We start from the raw sequence: 18,489 nt of genomic DNA, 5'->3' as shown, positions 1-18,489 counted from the left end.
ATTGTTATCTACAGGACGGGCAATTTTAGGCATGGGAATAAGAGATTTTTTCCAGATTGCTGGAACTACCTTCAAATAATAGATTTTTTAAACAAAGAACACCTGTTATGAAGCGGACAGGAGACAGAGGTAAGGAAACGTTAGGGTGTTTATTAAATGACAACAAGGAGCACATGAAGGATAGCCAGGAGGATCAGGAATGATGTTGGGGTCTTTTCCTCCGTGGCTGGGTAACAGGAATACACGAGGATGGACAGCACACACCAGATACAGCTGACAGAGGATGACACAGACTTGGAAGGACTGGAAGACAGGACGATTCGGGAGGACCAGGAAGACTAGGAGGAATACAAAGAGAACAGGTAAGTAAATCGTTTGTTTTAGCTGAGGATGACTACGCTGAGTGGTCGCTCAGTTGTCCGCTTTCGTCGAGACGAGCCCGGACAATGAGCGACTGGAGTGCTGTGCTTTTATCTGGTGCTCGTGAATGTGATGCAGCTGTGTGCTCATTAGAAGTCAGGTGATGGTGATCTTCGTGAGTGGGGGTCGTGAGAGCCTGACCAATCCATGACAGTACCCCCCTCCCCAGGGCCCGCTCCTGAGGGCCGACACCTCCGACGCCGTGGTGGTCTCCCTCTGCCTCTAGGCGCTGGGAACTCAGGGTGGCTCTCATGAAACTCCACCATGAGACTAGGATCGAGAATATCAGCTCTGGGAACCCATGTCCTTTCTTCGGGGCCGTACCCTTCCCAGTCCACCAGGTACTCCAACTGGCCACCACGACGTCGGGAACGCAAGATCTCCTTCACTGCGTAGACGGCTCCTTCTTCTAGGAGCAGTGGAGGAGGGGGTTCCTCTTCGTGGTCAGGCTCTGTGGAGGGAAGAACAGGATCGTGATAGGGTTTCAGGAGTGATACGTGGAATGTAGGGTGAATACGGTAGTGAGAGGGTAATTGTAGTTTGTAGGTGACGGGGTTAACCTGTTCCACGATGGTGAAGGGACCAACAAATCGGGGACTTAACTTGCGAGAGGGCAGTCGCATGCGTATGTCCCGGGTGGATAGCCACACCTTTTGTCCGGGTGTGTATCTGGGTTCTTCAGACCTTCTCCTATCGGCGGTTACCTTGCTTCGACGGACTGCCCTCTGCAGATGTTGATGAGCCTCGTCCCAGACTCTCTCGCTCTCCCGGAACCAGTGATCCACTGCGGGGACATCAGATGGTTCGCCATCCCAGGGAAAGAGCGGTGGTTGGAAGCCCAGGACGCACTGGAATGGCGTGAGTCCGGTGGAGGGTTGCCGCAGTGAATTTTGGGCATATTCTGCCCAGCCCAAATACTGGCTCCAGGAGTTCTGGTGACCACTGCAGAAGGTCCTCAGGAACCGTCCCACCTCCTGAATCTTCCTCTCTGTCTGCCCGTTGGTTTGGGGATGATATCCAGAAGAGAGGCTGACGGCCACACCTAGGAGCTTGAAGAAGGCTTTCCATAGACGTGAGATGAACTGTGGACCTCTGTCCGACACAATATCTTCTGGAATACCAAATGACCTGAAGACTTGATTAAAGATATTGTCGGCAGTTTCAAAGGCTGTGGGAAGACCTTTCAGAGGGATTAGTTTGACAAACTTTGAGAATCTATCTACTATGACTAGAATACAGGTATTACCTTCTGACGAAGGGAGGTCAGTGATAAAGTCCACTCCTAGGTGTGACCAGGGACGGTTCGGAATCGGCAAGGGATGGAGCTTTCCAGCGGGTAGATGACGTGGGCTCTTGGATTGGCACAGTCCTTACAGCCCTGAACATATTGCCTCACATCCCTTGCCATGTTTGGCCACCAGAATCGTTGGGATACTAGCGAGAGAGTATTGTTGATCCCTGGATGTCCAGTGCCTAGCGAGGTATGTAAGGAGTGGATCAGATCTACCCGGTGTTCAGGTGGTATGAACTGCCGATGAGGAGGGCATCCCGGCGGAGCAGGGGCTTCCGGAGTGGCAACGACTGGAGGAGCGTTCCAGGTGATCGGACAAATGGAGATGTGTTCGGGAAGAATCTTCGTTGGGAGTTCTTCATGATCGTGATGCTCGTGTAAACGAGAGAGAGCGTCTGCTCTTAGATTCTTGGGTCCTGGACGATAGGAAATGGAGAAATCAAAACGTGAGAAGAAAAGTGACCATCTGGCTTGACGTGGACATAGTCTCTTGGCCTCTTTGATGTATTGGAGGTTTTTGTGATCTGTGATCACCTGGAACGGATGTTTGGCTCCCTCCAACCAGTGACGCCACTCCTCCAAGGCTAGCTTGATTGCTAGAAGCTCCCTGTCTCCTATGCTGTAATTCTGCTCCGCCGGGCTCAACTTCCGAGAGAAATAGGCACAGGGATGCAGTCGGGGCGGTGTATCATGATGTTGAGATAATACTGCCCCGACGCCGGTGGTGGATGCGTCCACTTCCACCACGAAAGGAAGATTTGGGTCAGGATGAGTCAGGAGTGGGGCCCTTGTGAACTCCTTCTTAAGAAGGCGGAAGGCTGCGGCTGCTTCTTTGGTCCACTCCAGTCCTTTGGGTTTACCCTTGAGGAGATTAGTGAGAGGTGATGTAATCCTGCTGTAGTCCTTGATAAACCGTCTATAAAAGTTAGCAAACCCAAGAAACCTCTGGAGCTCCTTAATGGAAGTGGGTTCTGACCAGGATAGAACAGCCTCAATTTTCTTCCCATCCATACGTATACCGGTTTGGTCAATGATGTATCCCAAGAAATGAATCGACTTCTGGTGGAATGAGCATTTCTCCGCTTTGAGGTAGAGGTGATGTTCTCTCAATGTGTGTAGGACCTCCGCAAACGTGTTGGCGATGTTCGGCCTCACTCCGGGAGTAAATGAGGATGTCATCTATGTACACTATTACACAGTGGTGAAGAAACTCCCGGAGGACTTCATGAATGAAGTTTTGGAATACGGAGGGGGGCGTTGACCAGACCGTAAGGCATGACCTCATATTCATAGTGGCCAGTAGGGGTCACGAATGCTGTCTTCCATTGGTCCCCCTCACGTATTCTTATCAGATTATACGCGCTGCGGAGGTCCAATTTAGTGAAGACTTTAGCTTCTCGGAGCTGTTCCAAAGCGGCTGGTACCAGAGGAAGGGGATATCGGTATTTTACTGTACCGTTATTTAGGACCCTGTAGTCGATGCATGGACGCAGCCCTCCGTCCTTCTTGGCCACAAAGAAGAAGCTTGAGGCGGCTGGTGATTTGAGTGACGTATGTACCCCTGACTCAGAGCCTCCCTTATGTAATCTTCCATTGCCTGATTCTCTGGAAGCGAGAGCGGGTAGATCCTACCTCTTGGCAACTGGGCATCTGGAACTAGGTCGATCGCGCAGTCCCATGGCCGATGCGGCGGTAGCTGGGAAGCTCTCTTGGGGCAGAAGACATCATGAAAGGAGCTGTACTCCTTAGGAATGTGGATAGACTGCTTCTCAGGAGGGCTCTCGACCGATGTTGCAAACAAAGAAATGGGGTTCCGACCTTGAAGAGGGAGATTTGGAAAACAGGCAGGTGTACATCCAGATCCCCATTTCTTTATCTCTCCTGTGCCCCAAGAGATGATGGGATCGTGCTTCACCAGCCACGGGCGCCCTAGAATGATGTCCATATTTGCACCCTCCAGAACCAGAAATTGAATCCTCTCTTGATGTAACAACCCCACTTGAAGAAGGATGTCTTCGCATTGTCGATGGATACGGGTCGAAGATCGAGTGCACTGGGTTATCGGTTGTATCTGGTATATATGCGAGGACGCCTCAGTACGGAGGTGGAGTTGACGACAGAGGGATTGGGAGATGAAGTTCCCTGCTGACCCGGAGTCGATGAGGGCTGTGACAAGGAGAGAAATAGAGGCAGTAGTTATTTGTACGGTGGTAGTAAGTGGTTTACATTGTTCAATATTCGTACTGAATACACTCACTGAAGTCCGAATGGGACGAAGGGGACACTCCATACGGGTGTGTCCACTGACACCGCAGTATAGACACAGACCCCGGGTCAGCCTCCTCTGTCGTTCCGCTGATGTCAGTCTTCCAGACTCTATTATCATGGGTTCTGGTTCTGGAGAGGCTGTTGACTCAGGCGATTGGAGGAGTGCAGACGAGGGGGTGATGGTGTCCTGTTGATAGGAACGGAGACGATCGGAACATCGGAGAGAATGTTGGATGAATCTCTCCAGACCCATTGTATCATCTAATGTGGCCAGTTGGATTCGGAGCGTGGGTTCCAAGCCGAGCCGGTACGTGGTCAACAACGATCTCTCATTCCATCCACTTGCAGCTGCTAGAGTGCGAAACCGGAGAGCATATTCCTGTGTAGATAGAGTACCTTGCTTTAGATGATACAGCTGCTCTCCAGCGGCTACTTCCCCATCAGAACGTCCAAACACCTCTTTGAAATGCTCCGTGAAGGTAGTGATGGAATTCATGACCGGCCCGGCTTGGTTCCAGATCGTCTCAGCCCATTTAAGTGCAGGTCCAGAGAGTAGAGATACGATGTAGGCGATCTTCGACTTATCTGTGGGATATAGAGAAGGTTGCATTTCGAATATGAGGGAACATTGTAACAGAAAACCATTGCACTCCCCCGCTCCGCCTGAGTAGGGCGCTGGTCGGGCCATGGGACTGGAAGGAAGGGCCGAAGAAGAAACTGTGGAGGCGGAAGTGCTCGGTGCTGGTGGTGCGTTGGAAAGTGGAGCTGGTGGCTGTAGAATCCGCTTCAACTGGTCCACCAGCTCTTGAAGGTGATCGGGGGTGCTCATGTTGTCGTCGTTAACGGTCCGGGCTTCTGTTATGAAGCGGACAGGAGACAGAGGTAAGGAAACGTTAGGGTGTTTATTAAATGACAACAAGGAGCACATGAAGGATAGCCAGGAGGATCAGGAATGATGTTGGGGTCTTTTCCTCCGTGGCTGGGTAACAGGAATACACGAGGATGGACAGCACACACCAGATACAGCTGACAGAGGATGACACAGACTTGGAAGGACTGGAAGACAGGACGATTCGGGAGGACCAGGAAGACTAGGAGGAATACAAAGAGAACAGGTAAGTAAATCGTTTGTTTTAGCTGAGGATGACTACGCTGAGTGGTCGCTCAGTTGTCCGCTTTCGTCGAGACGAGCCCGGACAATGAGCGACTGGAGTGCTGTGCTTTTATCTGGTGCTCGTGAATGTGATGCAGCTGTGTGCTCATTAGAAGTCAGGTGATGGTGATCTTCGTGAGTGGGGGTCGTGAGAGCCTGACCAATCCATGACAACACCACACTGGTGAAAGTTTTTCTGCGCATACTTTTAGTAAAAAGCCAGAGAGACTATCAGGACCAGCCGATTTTTTTGGACATATCTGCTTAAATAATAGTTGAATTTGATTACAGTCAATTAGAAAATTGCTTTCTCTTGAATCATTAATATAAAATGAGTTTATTTCTTTTCCACAGGCCAGCGGGTGCAGGAATTATATTTCACCAAAACTGTGTCACAGGCTGTCACTGTTCAATGTGTGTGTATAAATCAAACTTCTCCTTAGTAAAGCTGGTTAGGCGGAAGAGCACATTTACATATGTGTTGTTAAACTAAATAAAAATCAGATAGGAAAAAAAAAACAGTGCTAAAAACAGAAATATCCTATCATCTTTTTACATTACACTTATGTTTATGTTAGCAAGACAATGATTGACTTTTCATTTTCAAATGTGCTCGCTGATCCTCATACATCGCTTGTTATCAGCTCCTTTTTCACTTGAACAACTAAACGAATGCTTAGGTCTATTTAACAGACTATATTATCGATGCTATAAAAGGTACTCCATGAACTTGAAATCTTTTGCTGGACATTTTTAGTGGCTGAACAATACTTCTATACATATAAACCCATTCATTAACAAGAACACAATCTACATAAGCTTTGCATGGCTAAAATAGTTTTAAAACATAACTAAAAGAAAAATACTTGTCTAAAAGAAATACTTCAGCCATGGTGTCACCCTTCAGATCGTTGTTTTGAACTGCATAACGTCATTGCCCTCCAGCCAGCAAAAGTAACTCCGATATTGATTCAGGGTTTAGAAAAGTTGATTCTGCATTTTTGGCAGAAGTCCTTTCAGAAACAATCTTTCTTTTCATGGATACAACGCCACGTTGGTATTTCAGAAAGAAGTTCAGGTTGATGCAGTTTGCCTGATGACGTCTCTCTGTCAGTGGTAGATCTGTGCTTCACGTGTGTGCACGAGTGACTTATCTATCTACTTAAAGAGGCTGCGCAGAAATTCTAATTTAAATTTGTTGACAGACAGTTTGAGATACCTGTCATAATTGAGTTTTCTGTCGGTCCGACAATATTTAATTGGATGAACATTTTTTAGTTTTATGCCTTATCCAGAACATAAAAATACACATAAACAAATAAACACTTTAATAATTACTATTGGAACGTGAAGAGACTTTCAACCAGCACAACAAAAAATGTTTCTGAAGACAATCACCTACTGCACCTTTAATGCTGTAAAGTTCTAACAGTGTCAGAAGATTTCAGACACTTTCCTGCAGTGTGACAACAACTGCGACAAGCATCGAACCAATAGGAACACAGAATCTAATAATGCAATCTACGTGATAACTTTAAACCAGGGAAATTTCAAAACGGTTATCATTTTAGAACATGGGATAGTGAAAGTGAGTGTACTCATGTGGTTACTTCCTCCCCCAAAAATAATGCACCACATCACAAGGCTCAACTCAACTCTTGAACACTGAGTTTACTGTACTTAAATGGCCTCCACAGCCATCAGACCTTCATGGATGTGGATGACAAATCTGGAGCAAGTGTGATGCTTTCATGTCAACACAGGCCAAAAACTTTGAGGAATATTTTCAGGGCCTTATTTAATCTATGCCACCAAGATAAAAAAAAAATTTCGAAGGCAAAGGTAACCTGTACTAGCAGGATATACATTATTTAATGGCCGTTAAGTGTGAATGACCTTGTCAAAAATGTAAATGTAAGCAAAACCAACCTTTAGCTACAGATGGATTGGTAGGGTTTAGGATAAAACATGACAGGCAGGCATGAAGAGGGCAACGAAAGGCTCGGTTTAGAGGTACTGTAGGTGCGTGGCTGGCAGCACACTCCCCATGATAGAACTTTCCACATCCGGAAAGCATACAGCGTCTGACGTCTTCACCCAGTCGCTTACAAGCAAAGCATGAGTGTACACCTAGTAAAATATTCAGAAAACCAGCTGTCAAAGATATAAAATTACTGGCTGTTGGTGTGTAAATTACAATGCCGGCACTCACCAGACGTGCACTCCTGACACAAAAACTTCCCTACAGGAGCCTCATTTAGGCCAGTGCATTGTGGGTGAAACGCTTCACAGCATTGGCCTTCACACAAGAGGAGATCTCCCTGCTTCTCACACATCTTTAGAAACAAGAGAGGTCATTGGGCTATTTTTTAAAATAACACTACTGTCAACGAATGAATTCAGTGAATGTACATATTAACACTTTCCCTGTCATTGACGAGATATTTAGTCAATTAGGAGACAATGCATAGCACGTTTTTATGCCAATTCATGTTTTTAGGGGCATTAGGTTAAGGAAAGTCCTGCTGCATATCCTGAATGAGTTACGGGACTTGTGGATGATCCCAAGAGCAAAATACAAAGACAATCAGTGTAGATCAGCTCGCATATAAAAATGTAAGTGATCTGATCACATGCAAAAATGAAAAGCTATACAGCTTAACAGGAAGATATTGATGGACTGACTCATGTTTTTACCATTTTGAATCTCAGGATGGAGAAGTCAGTGAGAGAGATCCCTTTACAGACTAAAAATTCTATTTGTGTTGTGGATAGATTGATATCCTGTCAATCTGAATCTGTGAGTTGACTCTTTTGGAAACAATATATTTATATACACTGCACTTTTACTTAGAGCAGGGCTACAGTGCATCCGCAAAGTATTCATAGCGCTTCACTTTTCCACATTTTTTTTATGTTACATTTTTCCAAAATGGAATAAGTTCATTTATTTCTTCTAAATCCTACACACAATACCCCATAATGACAATGTGAAAAAGGATTTTTTGAAATTGTTGCAAATTTATTAAAAATAAAAAACCTGTAAAATCACATGTACATAGGTATTCACAGCCTTGGCCGCGAAACTCTAAATTGAGCTGAGGTACATTGTTTCCACTGATCATTCTTGAGATGTTTCAGCAGCTTAATTAGAGTTTACTGTGGTAAATTCAGTTGATTGGACATGATTTGAAAAGGCATACACCTGTCTATATAAGGTCCCTATATAATGGTTGACAGTGCATGTCAAAGCACAAACCAAGCATGAAGACAAAAGAATTCTCTGTAGACCTCCGAGATAGGAAGCGCAAGGCTAGGAAAGTTCACAGAAAATGTTCTGCTGCTCTGAAAGTTCCAATGAGCTCAGTGGCCTCCATAATCCGTAAGATGTTTGAAACCACCAGAACTCTTCCTAGAGCTGGCCGGCCATCTAAGCTGAGTGATTGGAAAGAAGAGCCTTAGTCAGGGAGGTGATCAATAACCTGATGGTCACTCTGTCTGAGCTCCAGCGTTCTTCTGTGGAGAGAGGAAAACCTTACAGAAGGACAACCATCTGTCCAGCAATCCACCAATCAGGCTTGTATGGTATAGTGGCCAGACGGAAGCCACTGTCCGCCTGGAATTTGCCAAAAGGCATCTGAAGGGCTCTCAGACCATAAGAAACAAAATTCTCTGGTCTGATGAGACTAAAATTTAACTCTGTGGAGTGAATGCCAGGCGTTTGGAAAAAACGCTCACGTTTGGAAAAAACCAGGCACCGCTTATCACCAGGCTAATACCATCCCTACAGTGAAGCATGATGGTGGCAGCATCATGCTGTGGGGATGTTTTTCAGCAGCAGGAACTGGAAGACTAGTCAGGATAGAGGGAAAGATGAATTCAGCACTGTACAGAGAGACAACCTGAAGGAAAACCTGCTTCTTCAGAGTGCTCTTGACCTCAGACTGGAGTGACGGTTCATCTTCCAGCAGGACAATGACACAAAGCACACCACCAAAATATCAATTGAGAGGCTTCACAACAACTTGATGAATATCCTTGAGTGGCCCAGCCAGAGCCCAGACCTAAATCCTATTGAACATCTCTAGAGAGATCTGAAAATGGCTGTACCCATCCAACCTGATAGAGCTTGAGAGGTATTGCAAAGAGGAATGGGCAAAAATTCCCAAAGACAGGTGTGCCAAGCTTGTGGCATCATATTTAAAAAGACTTGAGGCTGTAATTGCTGCCGAAGGTGTATCAACAAAGTATTGAGCAAAGGCTGTGAATACTTTTGTACATGTAATTTTTCAGGTTTTTTATTTTTAATAAATTTGCAACAATTTAAAAAAATCTAAATTCACATTGTCATTATGGGGTATTGTGTGTAGAATTTTGAGGAGATAAATGAATTTAATCCATTTTGGAATAAGGCTGTAACAAAAAATGTGGAAAAAAGTGAAGCGCTGTGAATACTTTCTGGATGCACTGTAACACACTGAATGAAAGGTATTTTTCAAAAACTCATAACAGAGGCTCATTTATAGTCTCATTCTTTCTCATATAGCGGTGTTTTTTTAAATTGTCAAATAAAATATCCAAAATGGGACAATAAATGTTTTATAAAAAAGAGGGGGGAAGCAATAATTGGTAAATAATAACAACACAGTGGCACGATTGCATCAGGACTTCAAACAGCTAAAACATTTTAAGCAGCATGAAAGTTGGTGTAAGCAAGTCTTAACACACCTACCGGACACACATTTTCCTTGACTGAAGTGCTGCCACCTTTCTTTTCTGAGAGCCTTTTACTATCCGAGAGTCTTTCGTCAGATTGTGAACTTTCTTCTCTTTCAGAACCCAAGCCACTCGATTCAGTCATCTGAATGAAATGCCAGGAATTCAAGTTAGTTAATTAAATGAGCTTTTATAGTTTAATTAAATGTCTTCACTGAATGCGTTGTAGTAAATACTTCATCAGATTTCACATTGCTGACATGTACAGTAAAAAGACTGTGGCAAGCAGAGCTAGATCAGTGGCCACTTTATTGCATAAAACTTTCTACAACGGCACTTGTGACCACAGATCACTATGACCCTGCTTGTTTTTGCAGAGTGAACTTGTTTGATAGGCACTTGGGAGAATGTATAAAGCTGGCTGAAGATCAATTTAAATATGTGACAATTCGAATCAGTTGAGATGCCAAACAAATCATGATACAATTAGAATTGAAGTTTATATGAATGAATCTTTGAGGCCAACTGTCTTTAGACAAGCTATGTGGTATTTTCTGTTCACCTCGCCTCTTAAAGATACATATTCCATTAGTGCATATAAGCGCAGAGCTACTTCGTTAACAGCGGTAACCAAGCAAACACCTAATGTTTGCCGTTTAATTTGTGTAACTTGTTTGATTTGGGTTTCAAATTTTCAAATTGAGTCGTTATATTTTATATTTTGAAAAAATGTGCAGTAATAGCCTATAAAAGAAGACTTCATTTACTGTATATATCTTCAACCTCATTTTGTTAAAAACAAAATTGTGAGAAAATCAAATCTTGAAATCAAAATCGTGTGTTGAGTAAACCGTTACATTTCTAAAATGTTTGAAAAGTGACTTGCTGTTGTAATGACTTGGTGTGACAACAAGGGTTGGATCCAAATTTGCAGATTTTACAGGCAAGGTTCGATCAGGAACAGACAGGAGCATGTAGTTGATCCAAAATGTAATCAGAGATACAGGCGAAAGGTCAAGGTAGGTGGCAAAATTCACATTAACAAGACAATAAACAAAGGTTAAAACATGGTTAGACAATCCAAAAACGCTTTGTGATGCTCACTACAGGGAAACACAACCAAGATGTGTGTGTGGTGTGTATATATGGTGCATTCGGAAAGTATTTATAGTGCTTCACTTTTTCCACATTTTTTTAATGTTACAGCCTTATTCCAAAATGGACTAAATTAATGTATTTCCTCAAAATTCTACACACAATACCCCATAATGACACTGTGAAAAAATATTTTTTTAAACTGTTGCAAATTTATTAAAATTAAAAACCTGAAAAATCACATGTACAACATAAGTATTCACAGCCTTTGCTCAATACTTTGTTGATGCACCTTTGGCAGTAATTGCAGCCTCGAGTCTTTTTGAACATGATGCCACAAGCTTGGCACACCTGTCTTTGGGAATTTTTGCCCATTCCTCTTTGTAATACCTCTCAAGCTCTATCGGGTTGGATGGGTACAGCCATTTTCAGATCTCTCTAGAGATGTTCAATATGATTTATGTCTGGGTTCTGGCTGGGCCACTCAAGGACATTCACCAAGTTGTTGTGAAGCCACTCAATTGATATTTTGGCTGTGTGTTTCGGGTCATTGTCCTGCTGGAAGATGAACCGTCGCCCCAGTCTGAGGTCAAGAGTACTCTGAAGCAGGTTTTCCTTCAGGTTGTCTCTGTACATTGCTGCATTCATCTTTCCCTCTATCCTGACTAGTCTTCCAGTTCCTGCTGCTGAAAAACATCCCCATGGTATTAGCCTGGTGATGAGCAGTGCTTGATTTTCTCCAATTGTAATGCCTGGCATTTACTCCAAAGAGTAAAATTTTAGTATCCTCAGACCTGAGAATTTTGTTTCTTATGGTCTGGGAGTCCTTCAGATGCCTTTTGGCAAATTCCAGGTGGAGAGTGGCTTCCCTCTGGCCACTCTACCATACAGGCCTGATTGGTGGATTGCTGCACAGACAGAGTGACCATTGGGTTATTGATCACCTCCCTGACTAAGGCCCCCGATCACTCAGCTTAGATGGCCGACCAGCCTTAGGAAGTGTCCTGGTGGTTCCAAACATCTTCCACTTACGGAGCAGCAGAAATTTTTCTGCAACCTTCCCCAGCCTTGTGCCTCGAGACAATCCTGTCTCGGAGGTCTACAGACAATTCCTTTGTCTTCATGTTTGGTTTGTGTTTTGACATGCACTGTCAACCCTGGGACCTTATATAGACAGGTGTATGCCTTTTCAAATCATGTCCAATCAACTGAATTTACCACAGGTGAACTTCAATAAAGCTGATCTCAAGAATGATCAGTGGAAACAGAATGTACCTGAACTCAATTTAGAGCTTCATGGCAAAGACTGTGAATACTTATGTACATGTGATTTTTCAGATTTTTTATTTTTAATAAATTTGCAACAATTTCAAAAAATCTTTTTTCACACTGTCATTATGGGGTATTGTGTGTAGAATTTTGAGAAAATAAATTTATTATTCCATTTTGGAAGGTTGTAACAAAAAAATGTGGAAAAAGTGAAGCGCTATGAATACTTTCCGAATGCACTGTAGTCCATGTAATTAGTCCTGAACAGCTTCAGGTGTGTGAGCGTAATGAGGACTGATCTGGAAACTTGTGTGTGAGTAAAGTGCATAATGGGATATGTAGTTCAGTTCAGTGGCAGTTGCATAGTTTGGGTGAATGATAGTGTTCTCCAGTAATCTGCAAAAGCTAGTTGGTGGGGTGTGAATGGGCCAACAGGTCCAAATAGGTGATTGTCTTCAGAAACAATTTTTGTTATCCTGGATGTAAATCTCTTCTACGGTGGCCGGGACGTGCAAAACAACATTACAAAGTGTGAAACACTTTTACGAAGCTCAAGACAAATTTACATTTTGGAAAACATTTTTACCTATTATAAGACACAATTATATATAAAAAAAGATTTTACTAAGGATGAAACAAATTTACTTTTTAGAAAGAAAAAAAAACAAGATGTAAAACACTTTTACAAGTCCGGAAATAAATTTACAATGACAGATTCTTTACAGAAAGGGAATGTACCAAAATCACCAGAAGTGACGCAGTAAAAAGTGCTGTTGTCAATGGTGGTGAGCGCGATAAAATCGTGTTGTGGAGTACATGACATAAATAAGGTTTATGGTGACCAAACATGGACTGCGGTCAAGGGATGTTTTGTCCGTTTTGTGGCAAACACGTGAACAGCATAACGTGGTTTTGCTTTACGTGTGGTCTGTGTTTGAAGTTTCGTTAAAGTGTTTCAAAGTTTGTAATGTTGTTTTGCACTTTCTGGCAACCGTACTCCTCACATCCTGATAGCTATCATTACATTAAATGTATTTATATGTATTTTAATATTCTGTAGAAGGTGTAGGACAAAGAAACATTCATGCACATAAAATGTTCGATTCGAACATCATATTACCTAATAGAACACCTCGTCACAACCCATTTTGCACAGAAAGGATTACATCATCAAGAACTATAGGCAAACACCAACAACCTACCATCTATTTTTAAAGTTTGGAATTGTCCTCTGATTTTCTTAAATATACAGAATTGTGGAAACTCACAAAAGTTCCCAGTGATTCAGCCGTCAGTCTGATTTGCGAGACTACCTTAACTGTACCTAATAAAGTGGCCATTAAAGAGTTTGTGTCTGTTTTCAAGAGTTCATTTCACTGACCTCTGAACCTGAGCATCTGAGAGTATCTGAACCATCATCTGCTGATTCTGCATTGATTGTTTGCGGCACTGCAGGGGAAACTTCTATCTCCATCTCTGGGCTTTTTAGCATTGGGTCAGAAGGTGGATCACTGGACTCAGAACTCAGTTTATTCTTACTTTTCGATGATTGCTGTTCCACTCCTTTCAGGACGAAATTAACAGAACTTCAATTAAACTCAAATAAAAACTAAAACAAATGGCAGTTCTCAAAAATGTTCAGTGACAGATTTGAAACACCTTGTTTCCAAATATTGCTGGAGAATCATGCTTCAGAAAATTAACGGAAGGTAAACACGGGATTTACAGTAATTTATGATAACTCACTGATCAGGTTTTTGATTATAGCCTGTTGCAACTTTCAGTATTGACAGTGCTTGGTAGTTTACATAAAAAATGTAATTCACTGTTTAATACTTAATGACAATTGACCCTTCGCTGAGCCTGCCTGCCCTCCTTAGTTACTGTTGCTACGCCTGTCAAGCCTTCGTGCCTGCCATGTCTATTACATTATGTAAGTGCCGGTGTCAGACATTCCCAGGGACATAAATAATCATTTTTGGTTAACAGAAGAGATATCTGAAAAAGCCAGACAAAAAAAAGAACTGCAGTATGCATTACAGGGATATATTCATGACTTAAGACGCAACCGATTAGAAAATAAATTAAAATTGAAGCTAAAGCCTAGCCGCCTCATACGCTGACCATTCAACAGCTTAGTTCATGCACAGCAGGAGAGGTGAAATGTAAATTAAAAATGTTAATTTTTAATAAAAAAAAAAACGTGATTTCCCTTTTTTAGCCATGGACAGTGCTTCTACATAATTCATTCATAGGAAGAACAGTCAGAAAGGGGAAATTGATGGATTTGTGCCAAATATCAGCATCATTGACCCATAACAATGAGCAGTACCTATAACTATCAGTATGTTTGTGTGCTGTTTATACAGTTTCTATTCTAATTTGCTGTTAAGTGGAAAAAATAAATTAATTGAAATGTAAATCAAAGTATAAATAGCAGATGTGAAAAAATAGATTTTCCCTACCATCAATTATTAATCAGTTACCATATATAAAAGCAGACACTTACCCTGCTATAACGCCATCACCAATGACCAAATCTCCAAAAGACTGACGAAAACATCTGTGAATTGTGGCTCTGACATGGACATGAGGGATAAAAAATACTGAAAAACAGCTGTGGGTGAATTATATTGATTGTAAGTGCTAAGATTGGGATTAGATCTCAGTTTTGTTCTGTTGATATGCAATTTAAAATTTTTGTAGCTTGAAACAGATGGAAATATGATTGCTATTAGTATGACTACTATTGCGAGGGCTTAAACTGAGCAGTGCTCACAATATCGAGCGAAAAATAAAAAGACAACTGGGAAACATAACCTGCTTTGTATTTTTGTAGGAAACACAGTTTAGATCTTTTAAGGGTAAGAGGTGTTTGAGTTATTGCTGTCTATCACTGAATGTGTCAGCAATATCGAAAAAAAAAACTAGCTTAACTCCGCTCTTTTAGTGCCACTCACAGAGCTTGATCCACACTGGCATCCCCTTGGGTTTTAGGTTTTGAAAAGGGAAAAAATTCCACCACCCTGTCCAAACTTTTAGCATATCGGGTATTAGATTTGCACAATCCATATGCACAACGCTTTGGCTTGTTCCCTCGCTCGAAAGCTTGACAGACCTCCTGCGTGTAGCTACAGTTGCTAAGCCACGACTGGTGTGTGTCGGTTTTCAGGTATGGCTTAGCTAAGGGTCAATTGGATTTGGTAACAATCTAGAAAAAAAAAAATTTTTTTTTAAGTTTTAGTTTTATCTTTTAAGTTAAGCCTCGGCTGGGTCAGTTGTCATTTCTGTATGGAGTTTGCATGTTTTTCCCATGTTCGCGTGGGTTGCCTCGGGGTGCTCCGGTTTCCCCCATAGTCCAAAGACATGCAGTACAGGTGAATTGGGTAGACTAAATTGTCCGTAGTGTATGAGTGTGAATGAGAGTGTTTGGGTGTTTCTCAGTGATGGGTTGCGTAAAATATGTGCTGGATAAGTTGGTGGTTCATTCCGCTGGGACAATCCCAGATTAATAAAGGGACTAAGATAAAAAGAAAATGAATGAATGAATGAATTCCATCGTTTAATTTTTCTTTCAGGTTCATTATTTTGTACCATATTAATCTAAAATCATTCTTTGTTATATAACATGTACATGTAACATATTAAACAGTACATTGTCAAGTTTTCCCAAACTAGGAGTTTTTGAGTTCATGTTTGGGAATTAACGGATTAATAAACATGAAAATAGCATTACAAGGCCAAAGGCCTCCGGATTGTCAAATTGTTTATAATCCCTAATTAGTAAATACCACTAGATATGATGAAGACATGATATAAATCATGGTTTGCAATTATTCATTTATTTATTCATTTTCTTTTTGGCTTAGTCCCTTTATTAATCTGGGTTCGCCACTGCGGAATGAACTCCCAACTTATCCAGCATATGTTTTATGCAGCGGATGCCCTTCCAGCTGCAACCCATCACTGGAAAACACCCATACACGCTCATTCACACCATGGTCAATTTTAGCATGCCCAATTCACCTGCCCCACATGTCTGTGGGGCAAACCGGAGCACACGGAGGACATCTACGTGAACACGGGGAGAACATGCAAACTCCACACAGAAATGCCAAGGCTCGAACCAGCCACCTTCTTGATGTGAGGCAAACGTGCTACCCACTGCTGTTTGTAATCATGTAATGAAAAAAAGTAAATGGAATCAGATCATTTTAAATCAGAAAAAAAGCTTAAAATGAGAGTAATTTTAAAATGTAATATAATTTAAAGTACTTAATTTTTGGAATCTGATTAGATAATGCGGTAACACTTTGGTGAAGTATTGCATTTCATTAGCTAATGTATTTACTAGCATAAACAAAGAATAATACTTTAATTATAGTATATTTTAACATTAGTTGATGAAAATGATGACGATGTTAACTAGGGATGTCAAAATGAATTGTTTCTTCGGTGTATCGCGATCTGGACATGGACAATTCAGTATCGATAACCGGTTATTACGTTCTGAAGTCAGCTTACTATGAAGGTAGCTTACTATGGCAAGGAAGGCGAGTGATTAAAATGCTCCTACTAATTAACACAGAAACTAAGCGCAATTCATTTGTGTGTGTGTTTGCCGAACAATCTTTCACTGATAGTGAAGTTACAGCAGAAGCCCCTGCTGAAACAGGGTATATGCAGGAATCCTAAAGGTAATTTTAATACCTTTTTAAGATGTTCTCAGAATATTTTAAGACCTCATCGCCACTTCAGGTTCTAATCAGTATCAAACCTTTAACCTAATGAACAGTTGTTAATAAACAATCGTCGTTAAATGAATCAATGGAGCACAACCATGCAACAGAACTCAGATAAGCTCGGAAGAAACAAAGCTTGAAATAATAAATTACGTGGCTGTTTTCATTAACAGACTTCAGCCACTGTGTAAAATAGTCTTTCTGGTCTTCAACCAGAAGTACGCAAACTTACATTTTCCCATTTTGCTTTCTGTTTCGCTCTATGGTTACGCTTCATGTGGAGAGCGTCACATCACCTTCCCGCATTTGTTGCAAAAAACGTGACATCACCCGGATGGAGGAGCTTGGCCGGACGCACCCCAGCCCGAACCTATCGCGTGGATTGAGCACACCGTTGTTAATATTAGGAGGAAAATAAATATATTTATGCTTTTTTGGAGTCAAACACTTTGGACAACACTTGAACAAAATTTAAGACCTCGTAAAAATGGAATAAGACTTTTTAAAATATTTTTTAAGGGCCTTCATTTTCTCATAATTGATTTACCAACTTTTAATACTTTTTAAGACCCCGCGGACACCCTGTGAAAGTAAACTCCATTTCTGCTTCTCTCTCTCACTGTGGACATTTGACCTGCTGATGTGAGGTAATTTTTCCTCTCTTCTCGTCTGTTACATCGATACTTCTGCATACAGACATGAGCATGTGTCTGCAGAGCGAGTTTTCTCCACTGCGTCTAGCATGCATGAGCTGTGATTGCCGTTTATCAGTGTCACTCATCGGTGAACAGTGCCAGAGCGTTACGCCCCATTCACACGGGGCGTTAGCTTCAACGCTTCCCATTCACTTTGAATGGGTGACGTCAGGCACTGCTGAACTGCATTGTGGATCCATCGGCGCCGCTACAGAGGCATTGCTTGCTGCAGAAGTTGAGACTTGCTTAACTTTTCAAGCGCAGACGGAAGCGACAGCCGACGATCGCGTCAGCCCCAACTTCAGACACGCCCTTTGTCAAGCGTTGACGCTGAAGCCCCGTGTGAATGGGGCGTTAGAGCCTATAGCAGCCCTTTCTGTTGAGCGCGTGACCAATCATAAGGGTGTAAGAACTTGCTCGACAACACTCAGAAAGCAAGTGGGATATTTACATTAGTCGTTCTGTGCATGTACTTGCGTTTTAAAGGTACAGTTGAGAAATCTGACTGTTTTAAAATACAAAATTGTATTACAAATAATATATTAATATATTTATACATTTTAATGCAAGAATCGTTGTGCTGTGAAGCAAAATATAATTGTGTGTGGAAAGCATTGTCAATGCACCTTGATGCATCGAGATATCGAATTGAAGGCATGATAACAGTAACCAAACCGAACCGTGAGACCAGTGTAGGTTCACACCTCTAATGTTAACTCACAGTGCATTACTAATGTTAACAAGCATGGATTAGGATTTAAATAATGCATCAGTAATTGTTAAAATATGATTAAAAAATGCTGTTCAAGTATTGTTTATTAATACTTCATGCTAGTAAAT

At 42.0% G+C, this 18,489-nt stretch overlaps 1 protein-coding gene across 1 annotated transcript in view; it reads right to left on the bottom strand.

The window, feature by feature from the left end:
• Nucleotides 1-18,489, bottom strand: part of nsd1b (nuclear receptor binding SET domain protein 1b) — a 57,970-nt gene that overhangs the window by 30,226 nt on the left and 9,255 nt on the right. The window contains exons 11-14 of the mRNA XM_056445956.1: nt 13,594-13,775; nt 9,865-9,993; nt 7,345-7,468; nt 7,062-7,262 (exon numbers count right to left, since the gene is read on the bottom strand). Of these exons, the coding sequence (XP_056301931.1) occupies nt 7,062-7,262; nt 7,345-7,468; nt 9,865-9,993; nt 13,594-13,775 (636 nt within the window). The remainder of the gene's footprint in view (nt 1-7,061; nt 7,263-7,344; nt 7,469-9,864; nt 9,994-13,593; nt 13,776-18,489) is intronic.

The sequence above is a fragment of the Danio aesculapii genome, chromosome 21 (assembly GCF_903798145.1).
Source record: "Danio aesculapii chromosome 21, fDanAes4.1, whole genome shotgun sequence".
Classification (NCBI taxonomy): domain Eukaryota; kingdom Metazoa; phylum Chordata; class Actinopteri; order Cypriniformes; family Danionidae; genus Danio; species Danio aesculapii.
The sequence above is the reverse complement of the archived record's forward strand: the minus strand, read 5'-3'. Positions and strand labels throughout refer to the sequence as shown.